Source organism: Chlorocebus sabaeus, chromosome 6 (assembly GCF_047675955.1).
Source record: "Chlorocebus sabaeus isolate Y175 chromosome 6, mChlSab1.0.hap1, whole genome shotgun sequence".
NCBI lineage: Eukaryota > Metazoa > Chordata > Mammalia > Primates > Cercopithecidae > Chlorocebus > Chlorocebus sabaeus.
Window position 1 is genome coordinate 2,321,616 of NC_132909.1, and position 21,949 is coordinate 2,343,564.

The 21,949-nt window shown below is 46.8% G+C and overlaps 1 protein-coding gene across 1 annotated transcript in view; it reads right to left on the bottom strand.

The window, feature by feature from the left end:
- Nucleotides 1-21,949, bottom strand: part of NLRP5 (NLR family pyrin domain containing 5) — a 52,756-nt gene that overhangs the window by 17,682 nt on the left and 13,125 nt on the right. The window contains 7 exon segments of the mRNA XM_038006379.2: nucleotides 4,236-4,406; nucleotides 7,185-7,355; nucleotides 9,237-9,404; nucleotides 10,142-10,312; nucleotides 16,167-17,760; nucleotides 18,119-18,175; nucleotides 19,166-19,222. Of these exon segments, the coding sequence (XP_037862307.2) occupies nucleotides 4,236-4,406; nucleotides 7,185-7,355; nucleotides 9,237-9,404; nucleotides 10,142-10,312; nucleotides 16,167-17,760; nucleotides 18,119-18,175; nucleotides 19,166-19,222 (2,389 nt within the window).

A 21,949-nucleotide genomic window follows, 5' to 3' on the forward strand; every position in this document is an offset into this window, starting at 1 on the left:
TACCATTGCAACATGCTGTACCCTAACTGATCAATCAACCTAGTGACATTGTGCCTTGTGACCCCTCCCCACCTTGTGACAATGTTCCTTGTGACATTCTTCCCCTGCCCACAATAAACGGCCTCAAACTGTAACTTTCCAGTGCTTACCCCTAAATCCATAAAACTAGCTCCAATCCCACCACCCTTGGCTGACTTTCTTTTTGGACTCAGCCCGCTTGTACCTGAGTGAATAAACAGTCCTGCTGCTCACACTTAGCCTGTTCAGGATGTCTCTTCACTTAGGGACGTGCATAACAAAGACAAGGATGCCCACCCTCACCACTGCTCTTCGACATAATACTGGAAGTCCTAGCCAGAGTAATCAGACAAGAGAAAGAAAGAGCATCCAAGTCAGTAAAGTGAAAGTCAAACTGTCGCTGTTGGCTGACAATATAATCCTTTACCTTGAAAGCTTTAAGGACTCCTCCAGAAAGCTCCTAGAACTGATAAAAGAATTCAAGTTTCCGGATACAAGATTCATGTGCACCAATTAATAGCTCTTCTATACACCAACAGCAACCAAGTGGAGAATCAAATCAAGAACTCAACCCCTTTTACAACAGCTTCAAAACAAAACACAACACAACAACACAACACAACTTGGGAACATACCTAACCAAGGAGGTAAAAGACCTCTACAAGGAAAACTACAAAACACTGCTGGAATAAATAGACAACACGAACAAATGGAAACACAGCCCATGCTTATGGAAGGGTAGAATCAATACTGTGAAAATGACCATACTGCCAAAAGCAATCTACAAAATTCAATGCAATCCCAATACCATTGTCATTCCTCACAGAATTAAACAATTCTAAAATTCAAATGGAATAAAAAAGAGCCCACATGGCCAAAGCAAGACTAAGCAAAAAGAACAAATCTGGAGGTATCACACTACCTGATTTCAAACTATAAGGCATAGTCACCAAAACAGCATGGTACTGGTACAAAAATAGGCACATAGACCAATGAAACAGAATAGAGAACCCAGAAACAAACCCAAATACCTACAGCCAACTGATCTTTGACAAAGCAAACAAAAACCTAAAGTGGGGAAGGACACCCTTTTTGACAAATGGTGCTGAAACAATTGGTTAGCCACATGTAGGAGAATGAAACTGAATCCTCATCTCTCATCTTATACAAAAATCAACTCAAGGTGGATTGAAGACTTAAACCTGGCCGGGTGCGGTGGCTCACTCCTGTAATCTCAGTACTGTGGGAGGCTGAGGCGGGCAGATCAGGAGTTCGAGATCAGCCTGGCCTACATGGCAAAACCCCGTCTCTACTAAAAATATGAAAATTAGCTGGGCGTGGTGATGGGTGCCTGTAATACCAGCTACTGGGGAGGCTGAGGCAGGAGAATCACTTGAACCTGGGAGGCGGAAGTTGCAGTGAGCCGAGATCACGCCATTGCACTACAGCCTGGGCGACAAGAGCAAAACTCTGTTTAAAAAAATAAAAATAAAAAGAAGACTTAAACCTAAGACCTGAAACTCTAAAAATTCTAGAGGATAATGTTGGAAAAACCCTTCAAGACATTGTCTTAGGCAAGGATTTCATGACCAAGAACCCAAAAGTGAATGCAATGAAAACAAAGATAAGTAGCTGGGACTTAACTGAACTAAAGAGCTTTTGCACAGCAAAAGGAACAGTCAGCAGAGTCAATAGACAACCTACAGAGTGGGAGAAAATCTTCACAGTCTACACGTCTGACAAAGGACTAATATCCAGAATCTACAATGAACTCAAATCAGTAAGAAAAAATCCCATCAAAAAGTAGGCTAAGGACATGAATAGACAATTCTCAAGATACACAAATGGCCAACAAACATATGAAAAATACTCAACATCACTAATAATCAGGGAAATGCAAATCAAAACCACAATGTGATACCACCTCACCCTTGCAAGAATGGCCATGATAAAAAAAAACAAAAACAAAAACAAAAAAAAACACAGTAGATGCTGGGGTGGATGTGGGGAACAGAGAACACATTTACACTGCTGGTGGGAAAGTAAATTAGTCCAGCTGCTATAGAAAACAGGGTGGAGATTCCTTAAAGAACTAAAAGTAGACCTACCGTTTGATCCAGTAATCCCACTACTGCGTATCCACCCAGAGAAAAAGAAGTCATCATTCGAAACAGATACTTGCACCCTTATGTTTATAGTAGCAAAATTTACAATTGCAAAATCTTGGAACCAACCCAAATGCCCATCAATCAATGAGTGGATAAAGAAACTATGGTGTGTGTGTGTGTGTGTATACATATATATCAATGAGTGGATAAACTATGGTGTGTGTCTGTATACATATATATATCAATGAGTGGATAAAGAAACTATGGTGTGTGTATACATACACACACATATATACATATACATATCACACACACACATACACACGATGGAATACTACTCAGCCATAAAAAGGAATGAATTAACAGCATTTGCAGTGACCTGGATGAGACTGGAGACTATTATTCTAAGTGAAGTAACTCAAGAATGGGAAACCAAAGATTGTATGTTTTCACTGATATGTGGGAGCTAAGCTATGAGGACGCAAAAGTGTAAGAATGATACAATGGACTTTGGGGACTTGGTGGGGAAGAGTGGGAGAGGGATGAGGGATAAAAGACTACAAATAGGGTGCAGTGTATACTGCTCGGGTGATGGGTGCACCAAAATCTCACAAAGAACTTACTCATGTAACCTGACCAGGCATGGTGTCTCACGCCTGTAATCCCAGCACTTTGGGAGGTCGAGGTGGGCAGATCACCTGAGGTCAGGAGTTTGAGACCAGCCCGGACAACATGGCAAAACCCTATCTCAACTTAAAATACAAAAATTAGCCGGGCATGGTGGCGCATGCCTGTAATCCACATTTACTCGGGAGGCTGAGGCAGGAGAATCGCTTGAACCTGGGAGGGGAGGCAGAGGTTGCAGTGAGCTGAGATCGTGCCACTGAACTCCAACCTGGGCAACAGAGCAAGTCTGTCTCAAAAAACAAGAACTTACTCATGTCACCAATCACCACCTGTACCCCCAATAACTTATGGAAAAATGAGAACTGCATTTGTCTCTATCACTAGCAATGAATAAACGTAGTAGTAATCAACACAATTGATCCTCGTTATTCATGGATTCTGTATTTGTGAATTTTCCTATTTGCTAAAATGTGTTGGTAATTCTCCAAATCAACACCGGGAATGCTCAGTCCTTCCTGGACACACATGTGTGCAGAACACAGAACTTGAGTCTCCAGGCGCCCATGTTGCTCCCAGTGGAGGCTGAACTGATTTCAGCTCTCCACTGTCAACAAGTGTCCTTTATGAGGGTCTTTAGTGCCATGTTTGTTAGATTTTTGTGCTTTTTGTGGGCAATTTTCTTTTCTTTTTTTTGTGTGATGGAATCTCACTCTGTCGCCCAGGCTGGAGTTCAATAGTGCAATCTCGGCTCACTGCCACCTCCACCTTGCAAGTGATTCTCCTGCCTCAGCCTCCTGAGTAGCTAGGATTACAGGCGTGCACCACCACGCCCGATTAATTTTTTTGTATTTTTAGTAGAGACAGGGTTTCGCCATGTTGGCCAGGCTGGTCTTGAACTCCTGAGCTCAAGTGATCCACCTGCCTCAGCCTCCCAAAGTGCTGGGATTACAGGCATGAGCCACCGCGCCCCGCTGCAATTCTGTTGTTTAAAATGACCTCCTAGCGTAGCGCCAAAGTACCCTCCAATGCTGGGGAGGGTGGGGAGGCTGTGAGTTCCATCACCTGTGTTAGGTGGACTTTGTCAGGCACGAGTCACGGTGCCGTTGGTCATGCGCTCAATGTTAACGAATGAACAATGTGTATCAAGTAAAAGCCATTGAACAGAAACAAGAAATACAAAGTTTTCGACTGATGAAAACGTGAGTAGAGGTTCACAGGAAGCTAACCCTGTACCTCTCCCAGGGGCAATGGCTCCATGACTGTCCTTGAACAAATGACTTCCCACTGTAAGATAACACAAAGGCAGACACAGAATTTTCCAAGAAAGGATGACATCTAGGAGATGTGAACAGAATTCGGCACATACTAGGTCCCTTCATATGACGATGTCCACACCCCACCCCACTGCTTTCTGCTTTGAGAGCTACACCACGCTATGTTAGAAAGCTAGGAAGTCCTCACAGGGGAGCAAGCCAGACTCACATCAGCCTCCGCAGACTACAGTGGGGAAGCCTCATGGATCGACACAGCAGATTCACACCTTCGTTCCCCAGGTCGTTGTTGGACAGGCACAGGTGTGTCAAGCTCCGGTTGCTGACGAGGGCTGAGGCCAGACTCTGGCAACCCGTGGCCGTGATGCCACAGTCCTCCAGTCTGCAAGGAGAGCACCCCAGAGAGGACATGATGAGGTGCGCCTTCTTCAAGTTCCATCTCTCCCCCTCCTTCGCAAGGAGGGGAAAGACATATCACCCCCATAGTTGGCATGTCCTTGCAGACATATAGTGAAGTCACATCCTCTGTGCCTTTGACTTGCAAACTCAACTCCAGTGTATCAGTCCCAAGAAAATACTCTAAGTATCGTGGGTGATTAGATCTGCCAGTCACAACGGGGAATGGCTGGGCAACCTGGGTCTGCTCTCTCCTTAGCCATTTCCAGTTCCCACATGGCCATGATGTAAGGCTTTGCCAAAATGAGTAATTTTTCCAATTTATTTATTTACTTATTTATTTTTATTTATTTGAGGCAGAATCTCACTCTGTTGCCCAGGCTGGAGTGCAGTGGCATGATCTCAGCTCACTGCAATCCCCGCCTCTCAGGTTCAAATGATTCTCCTGCCTAAGCCTCCTGAGTAGCTGGGATCATAGGCATGCACCAGCATGTTTGGCAAATTTTTGTATTTCTAGTAGAGACAGGGTTTCACCATGTTGGTGATGCTGGTCTTGAAGCTGGTCTCAAACTCCTGACCTCAGGTGATCCACCTGCCTTGGCCTCCCAAAATGTTGGATTACAGGCGTGAGCCACTGTACCACGCCAATTTTTCCAATTTGAAAGTACACTTAGGCCAGGCACCATGGCTTATAGGTTTGTAATCCCAGCACTTTGAGAGGCTGAGGCAGGAGGACTGCTTGAGCCCAAGAGTTCAAGACCAGCCTGGGCAACATAGCAAGACCCTGTCTCTAAAAAAATTAGCCAGGCATGGTGTTATGTGAATGTAGTCCCAGTTACTTGGGAAACTGAGGCAGGAGGATCCCTGGAGCCTGGGAGGTAGAGGCTGCAGTGAGCTGTGATTGTGCCACTGTAGTCCCGCTGGGTGAACAGAGAGCAAGACCACCCCCCAAAACAGGACATTTAACACATCATGACCCTGAGACATAAACTACATACTCTGTCCGCTTTTTTAAAGCTTAGGAAGTTGTTTTTTTTTTTTTTTTTTTTAAGACGGAGTTTCACTCTTGTTGCCCAGGCTGGAGTGCAATGGCATGACCTTGGCTCACTGCAACCTCTCTCTCCCAGGTTCAAGTGAGTCTCCTGCCTCAGCCTCCCGAGTAGCTGGGATTACAGGTGCCCTCCACCACGCCCAACTAATTTTTTTGTATTTTTAGTAGAGATGGGGTTTCACCACATTGGCCAGGCTGGTCTTGAACTGCTGACCTCAGGTGATCCGCCCGCCTCAGCCTCCCAAAGCGCTGGGATTACAGGCGTGAGCCACCACACCTGGCCATTTAAGCAGCTTTTTATGTAGCACTGAGGTGATTCCAGACACAGTCTGCTACATGAGTGATACACGTTTTGCTGTAACAAGAACTTGGAGTGAAAGCCCCTTCCCGTTGAGAATGACACCCAAGACTGAGAGCTCAGAGTGTGATGGGGCCACACCCTGTCACCCTCTAAGCCTGGATGTCTCATTGGTGACACCAGCACTGCCATCCAGCTAAGATTCAAGGTCACCTAGAGCTGTGCTGTCCCGAATGGAAGCTGCTAACCCCACGTGGTTACTGGGCTCTTGACATGGGTCTAGTATGATGAGGAGACTGACTTCCCCATTTAATTTAGATTTGGCTGGCCACACGTGGATACTGGCTGCCACACTGGGTGGCTAACCTGAATCGGACCCACCCTTGACTCCCGGCATCACCATCCAAGCTCCGTCCAACTGTGGGACAAGTGACACAGCCTTTCCGAAGCTGTGTCATCTGTCAACTGGGTTATCAACAGCACCTGTTCCGTAGACCTGTTCTGAGAACTCAGCGAGGAAGGGTTGGAGGGATTTTAGCGCAGTGCTTGGCACAGCTCAGTGAGCATTGAATAGTGGGTGCTGTAACTCTGCTGCTGCTTCTCCTCCCTCCCTTGATCAGTTATCAGTAAGCAAGTCATGTCCTTTGGGCCAGGCACAGTGGCTCACACCTGTAGTCCCAGAACTTCGGGAGGACAAGGCGGGAGGATCACGTGGGCCCAAGAGGTCGAGGCTGCAGTGAGCTAAGATCTTACCACTGCACTCAGCCTGGTCAACAGCAAAACTCTAACACGGAAAAGGAAAAAGGTGATATCCCTTTAGGCGTCAGGGTGCAGAACTGCCGCCCCTCGCATTTCCACTCGGAGGCATTTCTGCTAGAATAACACAGGCCTGGGCTCATCCCTGCTCTGGGCTCCCTTGTCTCCAGAGGTGGTGGTGAGATTGGGATTTTGGGTGATGCTCTGCTCAGACCCTCCTTTTTGAGTCTCTCTGTGTCTGGAAGCCCAGAATGCACGAGCTCTGGCCTGGACTTTATCAGGCAGAGGGGAGCCTGACCCCCACCCACGTTGAGTGACTGAGTGGGCGGGCATCTCTCTCCAGTCGTGGGGACAAGCATTCACTAACCCACGGTGTAAGCTGCACACATAAGCCTCATGCCCAAGAGCGCTTTATCAGGAGGGAAGGTCATTATTCAATTTCCATCTGGCTGATTCCCACTTCCACCTTGTATCTCCCATTTAGAGTTTGGCAGCAAGAACAGATGTTTATCAGGTCACTCTTACACCCTGACACTGGGGCAGTCTCGGGAGGTCCCAACTTCCTTCCTCACCCTGTTTGTGCATCTGCTCATTCCCCTCCCACCATGACTGGAGAATCGAAGTCACGATAATCCCAGTGGAAAGGAAGTGGCACTCACGTCAGCTTCTGCAGGGCGCACTGGGAGACCCTCAAGGCATCACTGAGGGGCGTCACTCCCTGGTCTGTCACCTCGTTTCCTGCCAGGCTCAGAGACTTCAGGCTGGGAGAGGTCGTAAGGATTTGGGAGATCTTCAGGTAACAGGCGTGGGTCAATCCACAGCGATCCAGCCTGCAGAGACAGGCAGCATCTTTTCTGACAATGTGTATCTTATTTATTCTTTGAATCTAAGCTCCAGCTCTCTGCACTTGTGGTGCAGAGAGTGAGCAAAAGAGTGAGCATGTAGCTTCCTCCAATCTGTTCCCAGATAAACCCCACACGAGGCCAGGCACAGCATTTCCGTCCTGAGACAACGTCTATGCTTTGGCCAATTTCCCTGGGTTACATCTTTTTAAAGTACAGTTCCCTGGCTACCAGGCAAACACACACATGGTGCAAAGCAAATTCTTCTTATTATTCTTCGATGTTAGTTGATGTGCCAACTAACAAAGCTCAAAGCAGGGCTTGTACTTGTCTGTCTCAGAATACTATATTTGGGAGGGTGCAGCAGGTGGATCACTTGAGGTCAGAAGTTCGAGTCCAGCCTGGCCAACATGGTAAAATCCCCATCTCTATTAAAAATACAAAAATTAGCCAGGTGTGGTGGTGCACGCTTGTAATCCCAGCTACTTGGGAGGCTGAGGCAGGAGAATCACTTGAACCCGGGGGGCAGAAGTTGCAGTGAGCTGAGATCACACCACTGCACACCAACCTGAGCAACTGAGCTAGACTCAGTCTCAAAAAAAAAAAAAAAAAAAAAAAAAAAAAAAAAAAAAAAAAAAGGAAAAGAAAAATGGAAAAGAATACTATATAAACATTAAATAGTTGTATCTCTAGACCAAGCTAATCTAATGAACAAACCACCTTCCCAGGACTTACAAACCACAGTGAGAGCCCCAAACCGGAACCAACCAACCAACCAACCAACCAACCAACCAAGCAACGTGTCCCTGGACAGGGGAATGGTTCAACTGCGGTACTTCATAGCATCGAATGGCTGTCACCAAGAGAAAGGAAGAAAATGTTGAACACTTGACTGCTTGGATGGATCTCAAGCACTGATGGAGCAAAGCCCGTCTCAGGCAACGATGTACCACACTGATTTCACTGTAAGAGCATTGTCGAGGCCGGGCGCGGTGGCACACGCCTGTAATCCCAGTACCTTGGGAGGCTGAGGTGCACGGATCATGAGGTCAGGAGATCAAGACCATCCTGGCTAATATGGTGAAACCCTGTCTCTACTAAAAAAAAAAAAAAAAAAAAAAAAAAAAAAAAGAAAAATACAAAAAATGAGCCGGGCGTGGTGGTGGGCGCCTGTAGTCCCAGCTACTCAGGAGGCTGAGGCAGGAGAATGGCGTGAACCCGGGAGGCAGAGCTTGCAGTGAGCCGAGATCGCGCCACTGCACTCCAGCCTGAGCGACAGAGTGAGACCCCATCTCAAAAAAAAAAAAAAAAAAAAAAAAAGACCAGACTGGGCAACCGAACGAGACCTTGCCTCTGCATAATTTTTTTCTTTTTCTTTTGAGATGGAATCTCGCTCTGTCACCCAGGCTGGAGTGCAGTGGCGCCCTCTCGGCTCACTGCAAGCTCTGCCTCCCAGGTTCAGGTCATTCTCCTGCCTCAGCCTCCTGAGTAGCTGGGACTACAGGCGCCCGCCACCACGCCCGGCTCATTTTTTTTTGTATTTTTAGTAGAGACGAGGTTTCACTGTGTTAGCCAGGATGGTCTCGATCTCTTGACCTTGTGATCCGCCCCCGCCTCGGCCTCCCAAGCATAAAAATTTTTTAATGAAACTGAGTTTTTATTGTGATAAAGCATTTATAACCAAAAATGGACTATTTTAATTATTTAGGTGTGCAATTCAGTGGCATTAAACTCCTGCAACCATCACCACCATCCATCACCAAAACTTTCTCATCTTTGCAGCTCTTTAATTTTTGCCTCTTTCTGTAATCATTTCAAGCAAAAGTAAAAACGAAGAAACGAAAGGCAAAAGCCCTACCAGAGACGTACCTCAAAGACTCCAACAAACATTTTGGGTGTTTTAAGGCTTCACACGCCATCCTTACATCCTCTTCCTTCAGGTGGGTGCCTCCCAAATTGAGGGATCTTAGGTTACGGTTGGCAATGAGGGTTCTCCAGAGGTGCTGCAGACCAGAGGCAATCTGTGCATTCCTGAACCTGCAGGAGACAGGAAAGGGGAGACACATGTGACACTGGTGACGTTTTGTTGTGACCTCACTTATCCTTCCCATCCTTCTCCCATTCTAACTTGCAAATTTCTAATTGTATTTCCTTGTAAAGCAACGAATACCTGAGTGCCTGTGATGGGCCAGCTACTGGGAATAGCGTATTAATCCTTGCCTTGAAGAGTTTAATCCATCCAAACCCGTCCAAACCTGGTGTCAAGGAACCTGCTTCAGTAACACCACAAGGTTTTTGTTTTGTCTGAGATAGAGTCTCGCTCTGTTGCCCAGGCTGGAGTGCAGTGGCGCGATCTTGGCTCACTGCAACCTCCACCTCCCTGGTTCAAACAATTTCCCTGCCTCAGCCTCTCAAGTAGCTGGGATTACAGGCACGTACCACCACGCCCTGCTAATTTTCTTTTGTATTTTTAGTAGACCTGGGGTTTCACCATGTTGGCCAGGCTGGTCTCGAACTCCTGACCTTGTGATCCTCCCACCTTAGCCTCCCAAAATGCTGGGATTACAGGCGTGAGCCACTGCGCCCAGCCGATCACAAGGTCTTTAGCAACTCCCCACTCTGTGCTTTTGGGAACTTGGTTCCTACACCTTTGGTGGCACTGATGCCCTCAGGCTGAGCTTGAGGGGTTTCAGATGGGTCTCCTCTCAGGAGCAGGGGAGAGCTGGGACAGCGTCATGGGAAGGGATTCTCTTGTAGGGGGTGGGCAGTCTTACATCAGGGTCTGTATCTTGCAGGTGGAATGCCTCAGCTTGGCACACAGGGTCTTCATGGCCCGCTCTGTCAGGATGCTGCTGCCCAGGTCCAGCTGCCGCAGGTGGGGGTGGGTGCTGAGCACAGAGCAGAAATCTTCCCACTGATCCTCCATGAGGGTCTTACCCCGCATCCTACATCAGGGGACAGAAATGGGCTCGTGGGATGGAGTTTAACGTGAGCAATCGTGGTAACATGTCGGAGAGGGACAGAGCTATCGAGGCACATCCTATGTTTGGGGGGGGGGACAGAAATATGGGCTCGTGGGATGCAGTTTAAGGTGAACAATTGTGGCAACACGTCGGAGGAGAGGGACTGAGCTATCGAGGTGAGACCGGGGCAGCTTTAGAGACTCTGAGGCAACTTAGCGGCTGCCATCAGGCTTTGCACGACTAGCCCTGCGTCCACCCTGCCTCCTGGATATATTGATACCCGAGGGGGTATGCAGGCATGACTAGGAACTGCCAGCTCCTGAGTCAGATTTTTTTTTTTTTTTTTTGAGATGGAGTCTCACTCTGTTACCAGGCTGCAGTGCAGTGGCGTGATCTCAGCTCACTGCAACTTCTGCCTCCCGGGTTCAAGCAATTCTCCTGCCTCAGCCTCCCGAGTAGCTGGGACTACAGGCGCCTGCCACCATGCGCAGCTAATTTTTGCATTTTTAATAGAGATGGGGTTTTACCATGTTGGCCAGACTGGTCTCAAACTCCTGATCTCATGACCTGCCCCTGCCTCGGCCTCCCAAAGTGCTGGGATTACAGGTGCGAGCCACCGTGCCTGGCCCTGCATCAGGTCTTTGCTTCAATTCCAGCTCCACTTGAACGTAAAACTGTGCAACAGCTTTGGAAAACAGTACAGAGGTTCCTTTAAAAATGTTGAAATAGAGCTACTGTAGGACCTAGCAATCCTACCTCTGGGTGTAAGCCCAGAAGAACTGAGATCAGGATGCGGAAGAGGTATTTGGTCTCCCACGCTCACTCTGACATTATTCATAACAGCTCAGATGTGGAAAACTTACATGTCCATCCATGGATGAACAGATAAACAACATGCGATACGGCCAGGCGCGGTGGCTTATGCCTATAATCCCAGCACTTTGGGAGGCCGAGGCGGGCAGATCACCTGAGGTCAGGAGTTGGAGACCAGCCTCAACATGGAGAAACCCCGTCTCTACTAAAAATACAAAATTAGCCAGGCATGGTGGTTCATGCGTATAATCCCAGCTCCTCGGGAGGCTGAGGCAGGAGAATTGCTTGAACCTGGGAGGCAGAGGTTGCAGTGAGCCGAGACCGCGCCATTGCAACAAGAGCGAAACTCCATCTCCAAAAAAAAAAAAAAAAAACAAACACGCTATACATACGTAAACAGAATATTACTGATCCTTAAAGAAGACATTCTACCGTTTTTGACAGCGTGGATCAACCTGGAGGATATTGTGTTAAGTGAGCTATACCAGTCACAGAAGGGCAAATACTGCATGATTCTACTTTGTTTTGGAGACGGAGTCTCTGTCGCCCAGGCTGGAGTGCAGTGGCATGATCTTGGCTCACTGCAACCTCTGCCTCCCAAGTTCAAGTGATTTTCCTGCCTCAGCCTCCCAAGTAGCTGAGATTACAGGTGCCCACCACCACGCCCAGCCAACTTCTGTATTTTCAGTAGAGATGGGGTTTCACCATGTTGGTCAGGCTGGTCTCAAACTCCTGACCTCAGGTGATCCACCCGCCTCGGCCTCCCAAAGTGCTGGGATGACAGGTGTGAGCCACCACCACACTCGGCTCATGATTCTACTTTGAAATATCTAAAATTACAGAAAGTAGAATGGAGGCTGCCAGGTGACTGGAGAGCCGGGGAGATGGAGTTATTCTTCCATGGCTGTGAAGTTTGAGTTATGTGAGATAATGTGACATTATCTGCTGTACAATGTCATGCCTGTAGTTAACATTGTATTGTACACCTAAACATTGGAGCAATTAGTCTCCCATCCACTGGCAGTCATCTCCTGTCTGAGTTTATACCTTCCCACGTTTGTGAACAGGGAGTTAACCTCATGGGTTTGCCCTGAAGAATAAAAGAAACAGAAGCTGGGCACGGTGGCTCACGCCTGTCATCCGAGAACTTTTGGAGTCTGAGGCGGGAGGATCACAACGTCAGGAGTTTGAGACCAGCCTGACCAACATGGTGAAACCCCGTCTCTACTAAAAGTACAAAAGTTAGCCGGGTGTGGTGGTGGGCAACTGTATTCCAGCTACCCAGGAGGCTGAGGCAGAACTGCTTGAACCCAGGAGGCAGATGTTGCAGTGAGCCAAGATCTTGCCACTGCATTCCAGCCTGGGTGACAGAGTGAGACTCCGTCTCAAAAAAAAAAAAAAAAAAAAAAAAAAAAAAAAAAAAAAGATGAATAGATGACCCTGGAGGACATTAAGTGAAACAAGCCAGGCACACAGAAAGACAAATACTGCCTGATGTTCCTTACACATAGAATCTAAGAACATGAACCTCACAGAAGCAGAGAGTGAAATGGTGGTTACCAGAGACTGGGAGGGAGGGACTCGGGAGATGTCGGTCAAAGGATGCAAAATTTCAGTTAGGAGGAATAAATTTTAATGACATACTGCACAGCAGGGTGATTGCAGTTAATAATGTGTATCTTAAAATTGCTAAAAGGGTAGTTTTAAAATATTCTCACCACCAAAAGTTACAGAGGGTAAGATAATAGATGTATTATCATGATTTAATTATTCTACAGTGTATATACATGTATCAAGCTATGACAGCACACCCCATAAATACACACAATTATTTGTCAAAGAAAAAGGTGAATACAGCTGGGGGTGGTGGCTCACGCATGTAATCCCAGCACTTTGGGAAGCCAGGGTGGACAGATCACCTGAGGTCAGGCATTTGAGACCAGCCTGGTCAGCATGGTGAAACCCTGTCTCTACTAAATATGCAAAAAATTAGCCGGGCATGGTGGTATGTGTCTGTAATCTCAGTTACTCGGGAGGTTGAGGCAGGAAAACTGCTTGAACCCAGGAGATGGAGGTTGCAGTGAGCCGAGATCATGCTGCCGCACTCCAGTCTGGGGCAACAGAGGGAGATTGTTTCAAAAAAAAAAAAAAAAAAAAAGAGAAAAAAGTGAATGGTAAGTGTAGCATGGGGTTTGTGAACACAAGTAGCTGTGATTTTTTATGACATGTAAATTTCCCATCTCAGTGCTTAGCCTTGTGGTTGTGCACGTTTTCAGTCAATCTACAGGAAAATTGCCCAGGTTGTAACTCCCCTGATTGTGGAAAGAACATAACGGGCAAGCCGATCTTTTTCTGCACTGACATGAGCTCTTCTCTCACAAAGCAAGCATCTGTACTTAATTGTTTTCCAACCAAGGGTAGCTGCCATGTTATCAAGGCCTTAGCACACACCAGGAGTTGTGCTGGACCTGTTTCATGTGAGGTGTTTGTTTTTGTTTTTGTTTTTGTTTTTTTTTTAGACGGAGTTTCGCTCTTTTTGCCTAGGCTGGAGTGCAATGGCACAATCTCGGCTCACCGCAACCTCCGCCTCCTGGGTTCAAGCGATTCTCCTGCCTCAGCCTCCCGAGTAGCTGGGATTACAGGCATGCGCCACCATGCCGGCTAATTTTGTATTTTTAGTAGAGACAGGGTTTCTCCATGTTGGTCAGGCTGGTCTTGAACTCCCGACCTCAGGTGATCCACCCGCCTTGGCCTCCCAAAGTGCTGGGATTACAGGAGTGAGCCACCACACCCAGCCTTTTTTTTTTTTTTTAAAAAGACAGAGTCTCACTCTGTTGCCCAGGCTGGAGTGCAGTGGCATCATCTCGGCTCACTGCAACCTCTTCCTCCTGGGTTCCAGCAATTCTCCTGCCTCAGCCTCTCTAGTAGCTATGATTACAGGAACTTACCAGCATGTCCGGCTAATTTTCGTAGTAGGTGATCCACCTGCCTCGGCCTCCCAGAGTACAGGGATTACAGACATGAGTCACCATGCCCAGCCCCACTTGAGAATCTGATGCTGTTTTAAACCCATGAGGTTGATGCCATTTCCGCCATATTGTCAATGGCAACAGGGCTAGTTAGTGGCAAAGCTAAAATTCAAAACCAGGTTTGCCCAGTGTACCATATACACCAGCACTCCATTTAGCTCTGGTAGTATCATTAGCTGACATCTATTAGTAAGTGCCAGGCCCAGTTCCTGAGTGCTGCGGCTGTGTATACTGTCTCCTGACAACTGGATAGGTAGCTGCCATGACCTCTGTTTTACAGATGGGGAAACTGAGGCACAGAGCAGCAGAGTAACTTGCCCAAGGTCACACTGCCAGGAAGTAGCAGACCTGGGCTTCACTTATTAGCAGATGGGTGGCCATGGTCACTTTTTTAAAAAAATTTTCCTAACAACTAGACCACCAGGGAATGTCCACATTCTTTTTATTATTATTTTTTTTTTTTCCAGGGACAGGGTCTCACCCTGTCACCTATGCTGGAGTGAAATGGTGTGATCATAACTCACTGAAGCATTCAGTTCCTAGGCTCAAGTGATCTCCCTGCCTCAGCCTCCTGAGGAGCTGGGACCACAGGCACACACCTCCACCGTGGCTAGTTTTAAATTTTCTTGTAGAGACAGGGCCACACTTTGTTGCCCAGGCTGGTTTAAAAAACCTGGCCTCAAGCAATCCTCTTCCCTCGTCCTCCCAAAGTGCTGGGATTACAGGTATGAGCTGCTGCACCCAGCCTGTCCACAGAGAGGGTCTTACTTTGTTGCCCAGACTGGTCTCAAAAACCTGGCTTCGGGCAACCCTCTTCCACCCAGCCTGTCCACATTCTTCGCTGCTGTGTTTTGGGTCATAGGATAACGTTGAGATGGTCCAGCAAAGTGTGTTTTCTAGACCGGCATTGTTCAGTAAGCATCAGCCACGTGCGGCTATTTAAATACAAACGAGGCCAGGCACGGTGCCTTACGCCTGTAATCCCAGCACTTTGGGAGGCTGAGGTCAGGAGTTTGAGATCAGGCTGGCCAACGTGGCGAAACCCCATCTCTACAAAAAAATAGAAAAGTTAGCCAGGTGTGGTGGTGCCGCCTACAATCCCAGCTACTTGGGAGGCTGAGTCAAGAGAATCACTTGAACCTGGGAGGCAGAGGTTGCAGTGAGCTGATATTGTGCCACTGTACTCCGGCCTTGGTGACACAGTGAGACTCTGTCTCAAAAAAAGAAAAAAAATACAAATGAGTTGAAATGGAGTAAGATAAGTTTCGCCTCCACAGTCTCACTCACCACATTTCAGGTGCTCAACAGGCTTATGAGGCTGGTGGCTGTCTTACTGGACAAGGCACGTGGAATATTTCCATCACAGAACCCTCTACTGGACAGCACGGCCCTGGACTCCATACCAAACAAGCAGTCCACAAACCTGAGTGATCACATTGACAGGAGGAGCTTGCTCATGCCTGTAATCCCAGCACTTTGGGAGGCTGAGGCCGGTGGATCACCTGAGGTCAGGAGTTCGAGACCAGCCTGGCCAACGTGGCAAAATCCCATCTCTACTAAAATTACAAAAATTAGCTGGGTGTAGTGGTATGTACCTGTAGTCCCACCTACTCAGGAGGCTGAGGCAGAAGAATTGCTTGAGCCTGGGAGGTGGAGTTTGCAGTGAGCCGAGATCGTGCCACTGCACTCCAGCCTGGGCAACAGAGTGAGACTCTGTCTCAAAAATAAAATAAATCACATATTCCTGGGTTTCAACCCCAGATCCTTTCCTTTAGAGTCTTGGGTGGGGCCCTGTATTTTGAAAGACCTTTCCCAGGTATGGACAATGAGCCAGATTCAGGTCCTAGCATTTTAGCCAGCTAGACATCATCTGGGGGATTCATCCTGAAAGAATTATCTGGGACCTTGAAGTTCCTAGAAGTCTTGTCAAGTCCCAGCAGTAGGGACACAGAGCTCAGCACAAGGAATAGGATAAAATTGCCTGGGGTACTCACCATTGAGGAACCACAGGCCACGCCTCAGCTAACTCATCTCTTGGGAAGATCCCTTTGACATCTACCCGAATTTTCCGCAAATACGGACCGTGCTGGAGGCAGAAGGAAGATGCTATCAAGTCCAGGTTCTGGTTAATCGGAAGCCACACTTCTTGGAAGCCGTTTAATGCCGAGCGAACAAACTCTTTGTCTTGAGTCTCGAAAAGACAGCGGAAGGCATCCAGGGTGTCTCCCGGGGTGGCGGCATTGGGCTGCTGACCCAACAGAGACACCCAGTGCAGAAGCTTCTGCTTCACCCCCAGGGGAACGGGACAGCCCAGCAGGACCTCCAGTGGCCTCCTTACATCTTCGCTCACCAGGCCAAACAAGAAACGCTTCATCCAAAGCAAGTGGATGTGGAAGCCTGCTTGTTGAAGCTCCATGGACCTCTTCGTCTTCTCAACGAACAGAGGGCAGAGAGCCGGCTCGATCTCCAGCCCCTCTAACACGTAGTACAAGGCAGCACAGAAGTCCTGGAGACTGAGGTGGAAGAAGGTGTAGAACTCCTCGCAGTGGCTGTCTCGAAGAAGGATATTCATGTGAAACAGAGTACGGAGTTCAGACTCCCCGAGTCCGTGAACCATGAGGTCGTCACCATCAAACACAGACTTCATATTCCACACTCCCTCCACAGCCATGCGGCAGAAACGCTTCAGGACAACTCTCTCCTCCAGATTGAGGCAGCGCCGGGCCACGCCTCGAGGGGTGAGCTGATGAAACACAAAAGCCGCGTACAAGCCTGTGAGCGTTTGGCCGAAGGGGGCGATGCTCTCCCCCACCACATCCTGCAGCTGCAGAGCCACGCAGATCAGAGAGCCCACGGCAGGGACCTGACACTGGTCGAACAGCTTACGGTCGTTCATTATCGCACACAACCCTTGCGTCTTCTGATGCTCACCGATCCCACGCTCGAGGAGCAAGTGGATTCTTTGTTCTGCGGTGATTCCTCTAACAAACAGGTAACGGGGAGACACGACCTCCGACGTGAGCTTCTCTATGCCCACGTCTCTGACGGTGACCATCAGGAAGGACTCTGGGAGCAGGACTTTCCTCAGCAGACTCTGGATGAGGATGAACGGGGGCTGCTTCTCAGCCCAGTCTTTGCAGAGCTTCGTGTCACTGTTGAGGACAGAGCCCAGGTCATCGAAACCATCAATGATGAACAACAGCCTTTCCGGTCGGGACATGATCTCCGTCACTGGAGCCTGGGCGTCTGGCCATTCCCTGGAGATGAACTCTGCGACACTGCTCTCCTTCTTCTGCTGCATCTCTCTAACAGGGAGGAAGAAGACGTAGGAGAACATTCCCTGGTAGAGTCCACCTTGTGCCCAGCACAGCACGATCCTTCTGGCCAGAGCCGATTTCCCAATTCCTGACTTTCCGTGTAGAACCACCGTGTGAGGCCGGAAGCCCCATTGGTCTGAATTAAAAGCACCAGCCAACATTTGCATTTCTGGCCAGTCAGCGGTTTTTTCAAAACCACGACGTACATCCTCCTTCACGGCGAATTTGGTCACCACGTGACTCTTGTAGTCCCATTTGTCACCTCCACATTCTGAAGTCAGAGAGGGTAGAAAGAAAATCAGGAAACAGTTTGAAGAAAGCACTTGACCACTCTTGGCCGTATGTTTAGCATCCATCAAACAAAGTTATGGTTGACTCGAGTCGCCTAGAATTATGGGTTCTTTAGAATTTTGTCTTCATAGTATCTGACTGTAGATAATCACAGTAAATGTGCATAGCTCTATCCATGGGACTGATCGAGAGCGTGAAGGAAAGGGGTTGATGCCAGAGACAAATGAGAATGAAGAAAGGCAATCTAAACTATATACCCTTGCAACTAAACTACTTACACTTCTTTCACCCAACTTTCTTCCAGGAGGGCAACCAAGGAATAAATCTGTTTTCCTCACCTTGTTCTTCTGTCTCAGCTGCTGTGGCACCTTCTTGTTCCATAGCTTGTGAAATTTCTGCAAAAGAAGAATGAATTCCAACATACTTGTGTTTATTATTCAAATCAGATATGTCAGACACCCCCAAGATAAGCTCAGTCATGCCATATTTAGTTTTCTGGCCAGTTTAAAGCATGGCAACCACTGGCTCAGCTGGAAGACAGAATGTGCTAGTACAATGAGCACTAATTCAAGGCTTGAGGGTGAGAGTCCCAGGCTCATTTCACCTTGGAGAGCCTTGCACAAGTTATTAAAATGAGGGGTAGGTCGGCTTGGTGGCTCACGCCTGTAATCCCAGCACTTTGGGAGGCCAACGCGGGCAGATCATGAGGTCAGGAGTTCGAGACCAGCCTGGCCAATATGGTGAAACCCCATCTCTACTAAAAATACAAAAACCAGCTGGGCATGGTGATAGGCACCTGTAATCCCAGCTACTTGGGAGGCTGAGGCAGAAGAATCGCTTGAACCCGGGAGGCAGAGGTTTCAGTGAGCCAAGATCGTGCCATTGCACTCCAGCTTGGGTGACAGAGCAACACTCCTTCTCAAAAAAAAAAAAAAAAAAAAAAAAAAGTCATGAAGGCAAGACATGTTTTTCTTACCACTGTAATTCCATCACAATTCTTCAAAGGCAGGTAGGTGTTCATGTACATATTAGTTGATAGAAGGAATTAAGAAAATTACTGCCACTTAAGTTTGAAGAAAGCACTTGACTATTCTTGGCCATATGTTTAGCATCCATCAAAGTTATGGTTGACTCAAGTCGCCTAGAATTATGGGTTCTTTAGAATTTTGTGTTCATAGTATCTAACTGTAGATAATCATAGTGAACTTGTGTAGCTCTATCCATGGGACTGATCAAGAGCTTGAAGGGAAGGGGTTGACACCAGAGACAAATGAGAATGAAGAAAGGCAATCTAAACTACATGCCCTTGCAAGTAAACTACTTACACTTCTTTCACCCAACTTTCTTCCAGGAGGGCAACCAAGGAATAAATCTATTTTCCTCACCTTGTTCTTCTGTCTCGGCTGCTGTGGCACTTTCTTGTTCCATAGCTTGTGAAATTTCTGCAAATGAAGAATGAATTCCAACATACTTGTGTTTATTATTCAAATCAGATATGTCAGACACCCCCAAGATAAGCTCAGTCATGCCGTATTTAGTTTTCTGGCCAGTTTAAAGCATGGCAACCACTGGCTCAGCTAGAAGACAGAATGTGCTAGTACAATGAGCACTAATTCAAGGCTTGAGAGTAAGAGTCCCAGGCTCATTTCTCCTTGGAGAGCCTTGCACAAGTTATTAAAATGAGGGGTAGGTCAGGCATGGTGGCTCACGCCTGTAATCCCAGCACTTTGGGAGGCAGAGGCAGGCAGATCACCTGAGGTCAGGGGTTCAAGACCAGCCTGACCAATATGATGAAACCCAGTCTCTACTAAAAAAATACAAAAATTAGCTAGACGTGGTGACATGTGCCTGTAATCCCAGCTACTCAGGAGGCTGAGGCAGGAGAATCACTTGAACCCGGGAGGCGGAATTTGCAGTGAGCTGAGATCGTGCCACTGCACTCCAGCCTGGGTGACAGAGCGAGACCCCGTCTCAAAAAAATTAATAAGAATACAAAAATTAAATGAGGGGTAAAACCTACAGTTAAGAATTAAGGATCTTAGAGCCAGATGTTGTGATACATGCCTGTAGTCCCAGCTACTCGGGAGGCTGAGGCAGGAGGATCACTCGAGCCCAGCAGTTTGAGGCTGTAGTGTGCCACGGTCGTGCTTGTGGATAGCCACTGCATTGCAGTCTCAGCAATATAGCAAAACTCTGCCTCTTAAAAAAAGAATTAAGGATTTGAGTCAGACACAGGATTCAAATGAATTGTCATATACTACTTGTAAGATCTTCATCAATTACTGAGGTTACATGTTTCTGGATGTTCATCTACAAAGGCGAAGAAATTATTCCTACATTGTTGAGTTGCTGTGGAGATGATTTAGTAGAGTAATAACACAGCCTCTGGCACATAGTAGCTACCACTGACTGAGAATAACAACTATATATATTTATCAGGACATAGTTACCATGTGAGGCTAAATACAAATTCCTCTTAGGATCTATGAGAATAGATTTGCCATTTTAAAGAATAATCATTAGGGTGGTCTTTGTCTTGTAAATTAGAGAAAAATTATCTATTTTTCAAAGAATCACAAACAGAATAAAAACCATTTAAGGATTTTTAAGCAGGGGAGTAAAGTTACAGATGTAAATTTTTAGATCACCTTGGTTATTGTATGAAAAATGGATTGTACGTAAAAATGAATTGCATTTGAGATGCAAATGAAATGCCTTTAAATACAGCAGATGGGAAGAACTGTGAACAAATGGGTCATATATTACAGGTAGAGACCATGTGATTTTCTGATTTGCTAGATATAAGGTGGAGAAAAGAAATATTAAAAAATACAGCTACTTAGGAAGTCGAGGCACGAGAATTGCTTAAACCTGGGAGGCGGAGTGAGCCAAAATTGCACCACTGCACTCCATCCTGGGAGACAGAGTGAGACTCCATCTCAAAAGCAAACCAGAAAAAAAAGTGACTTGAAGCTTTTGGTGTAAATGACCAGGCATATAGTGATGCTATGTACCGACACGGAAAACAGTGGAGGCAGGTATCAAGCGAACCCTCCACCCAGAAGCAGAAAACATGCCCTTCTCAACTGCAAACAGACCTTCTCCAAGATAGACATATCAGGCATAAAACATGCTTCAAGTTGATGTGCTTTGAAATTATACAAAGTATGCTCTCTTAACACAATGAAATAAGATTAGAAATCAGTAAGAAAATTTGAAAATTTCCAAATACATAGAAGTGAAGCCACAATCGTGCGACCTCAATAGGTCAAAGCGGGGAAACAAAAGGGAATTAAATACTTTGAAATGAGTGGAAACAAAACACAGTAGTATTTACGGTGTGTAGATAGAGCCGTGCATAAAGGAAAATTTATAGCTATAAATGCCCAAGATCTGAAATATAACATAACTTCCCACCTTAAAGCAGCAAAGAACCCTTTTTGGGGTTAGTGAGCAGCAAACTAACCCCAAAATGGACAGAGAAAGGGAATAAAGAACAGAAGTAAACAAAATACAGAATGGAAATACAATAGAGAAAACAAACCCAGCAGTTTGTTTTTTGAGAAGAACAAAATTGACAAACCTTTAGCCAGACTGACCAAGAAAAAAAAAACAAAAAAAACAACAAAAAAAAACCAGACGGCTAAAATTACTGCAGTCGGGAATGAAAGAGGGTCACAACTAACAACCTTAAAGAAATGAAAAGGATTTTGGCCAGACACGGCGGCTCATGTCTGTAATCCCAGCACTTTGGGAGGCTGAGGTGGGTGGATCACGAGGTCAAGAGATCGAGACCATTCTGGCCAACACGGTGAAACCCTGTCTCTAATAAAAATACAAAAATAGCCAGGCATCATGGTGGTGGGTGCCTGTAGTCCCAGCTACTCAGGAGGCTGAGGCAGGAGAATGGCATGAACCCAGGAGGAGGAGGTTGTGGTGAGCTGAGATTGTGACACTGCATTCCAGCCTGGGTGACAGAGCAAGAATCCCTTTCAAAACAAAACAAAACAAAAAAGATGTGGTATATATACACAATGGGTTATTCAGCCCAAACACACAGGAAATTCTGTCATTTGCTACAACGTCAAGGAACCTAGAGGACATTATGTTAAGTGAAGTAAGCCAGGCACAGAGAAATACCAGAGGATCTGACATGTGGAACCTAAAAA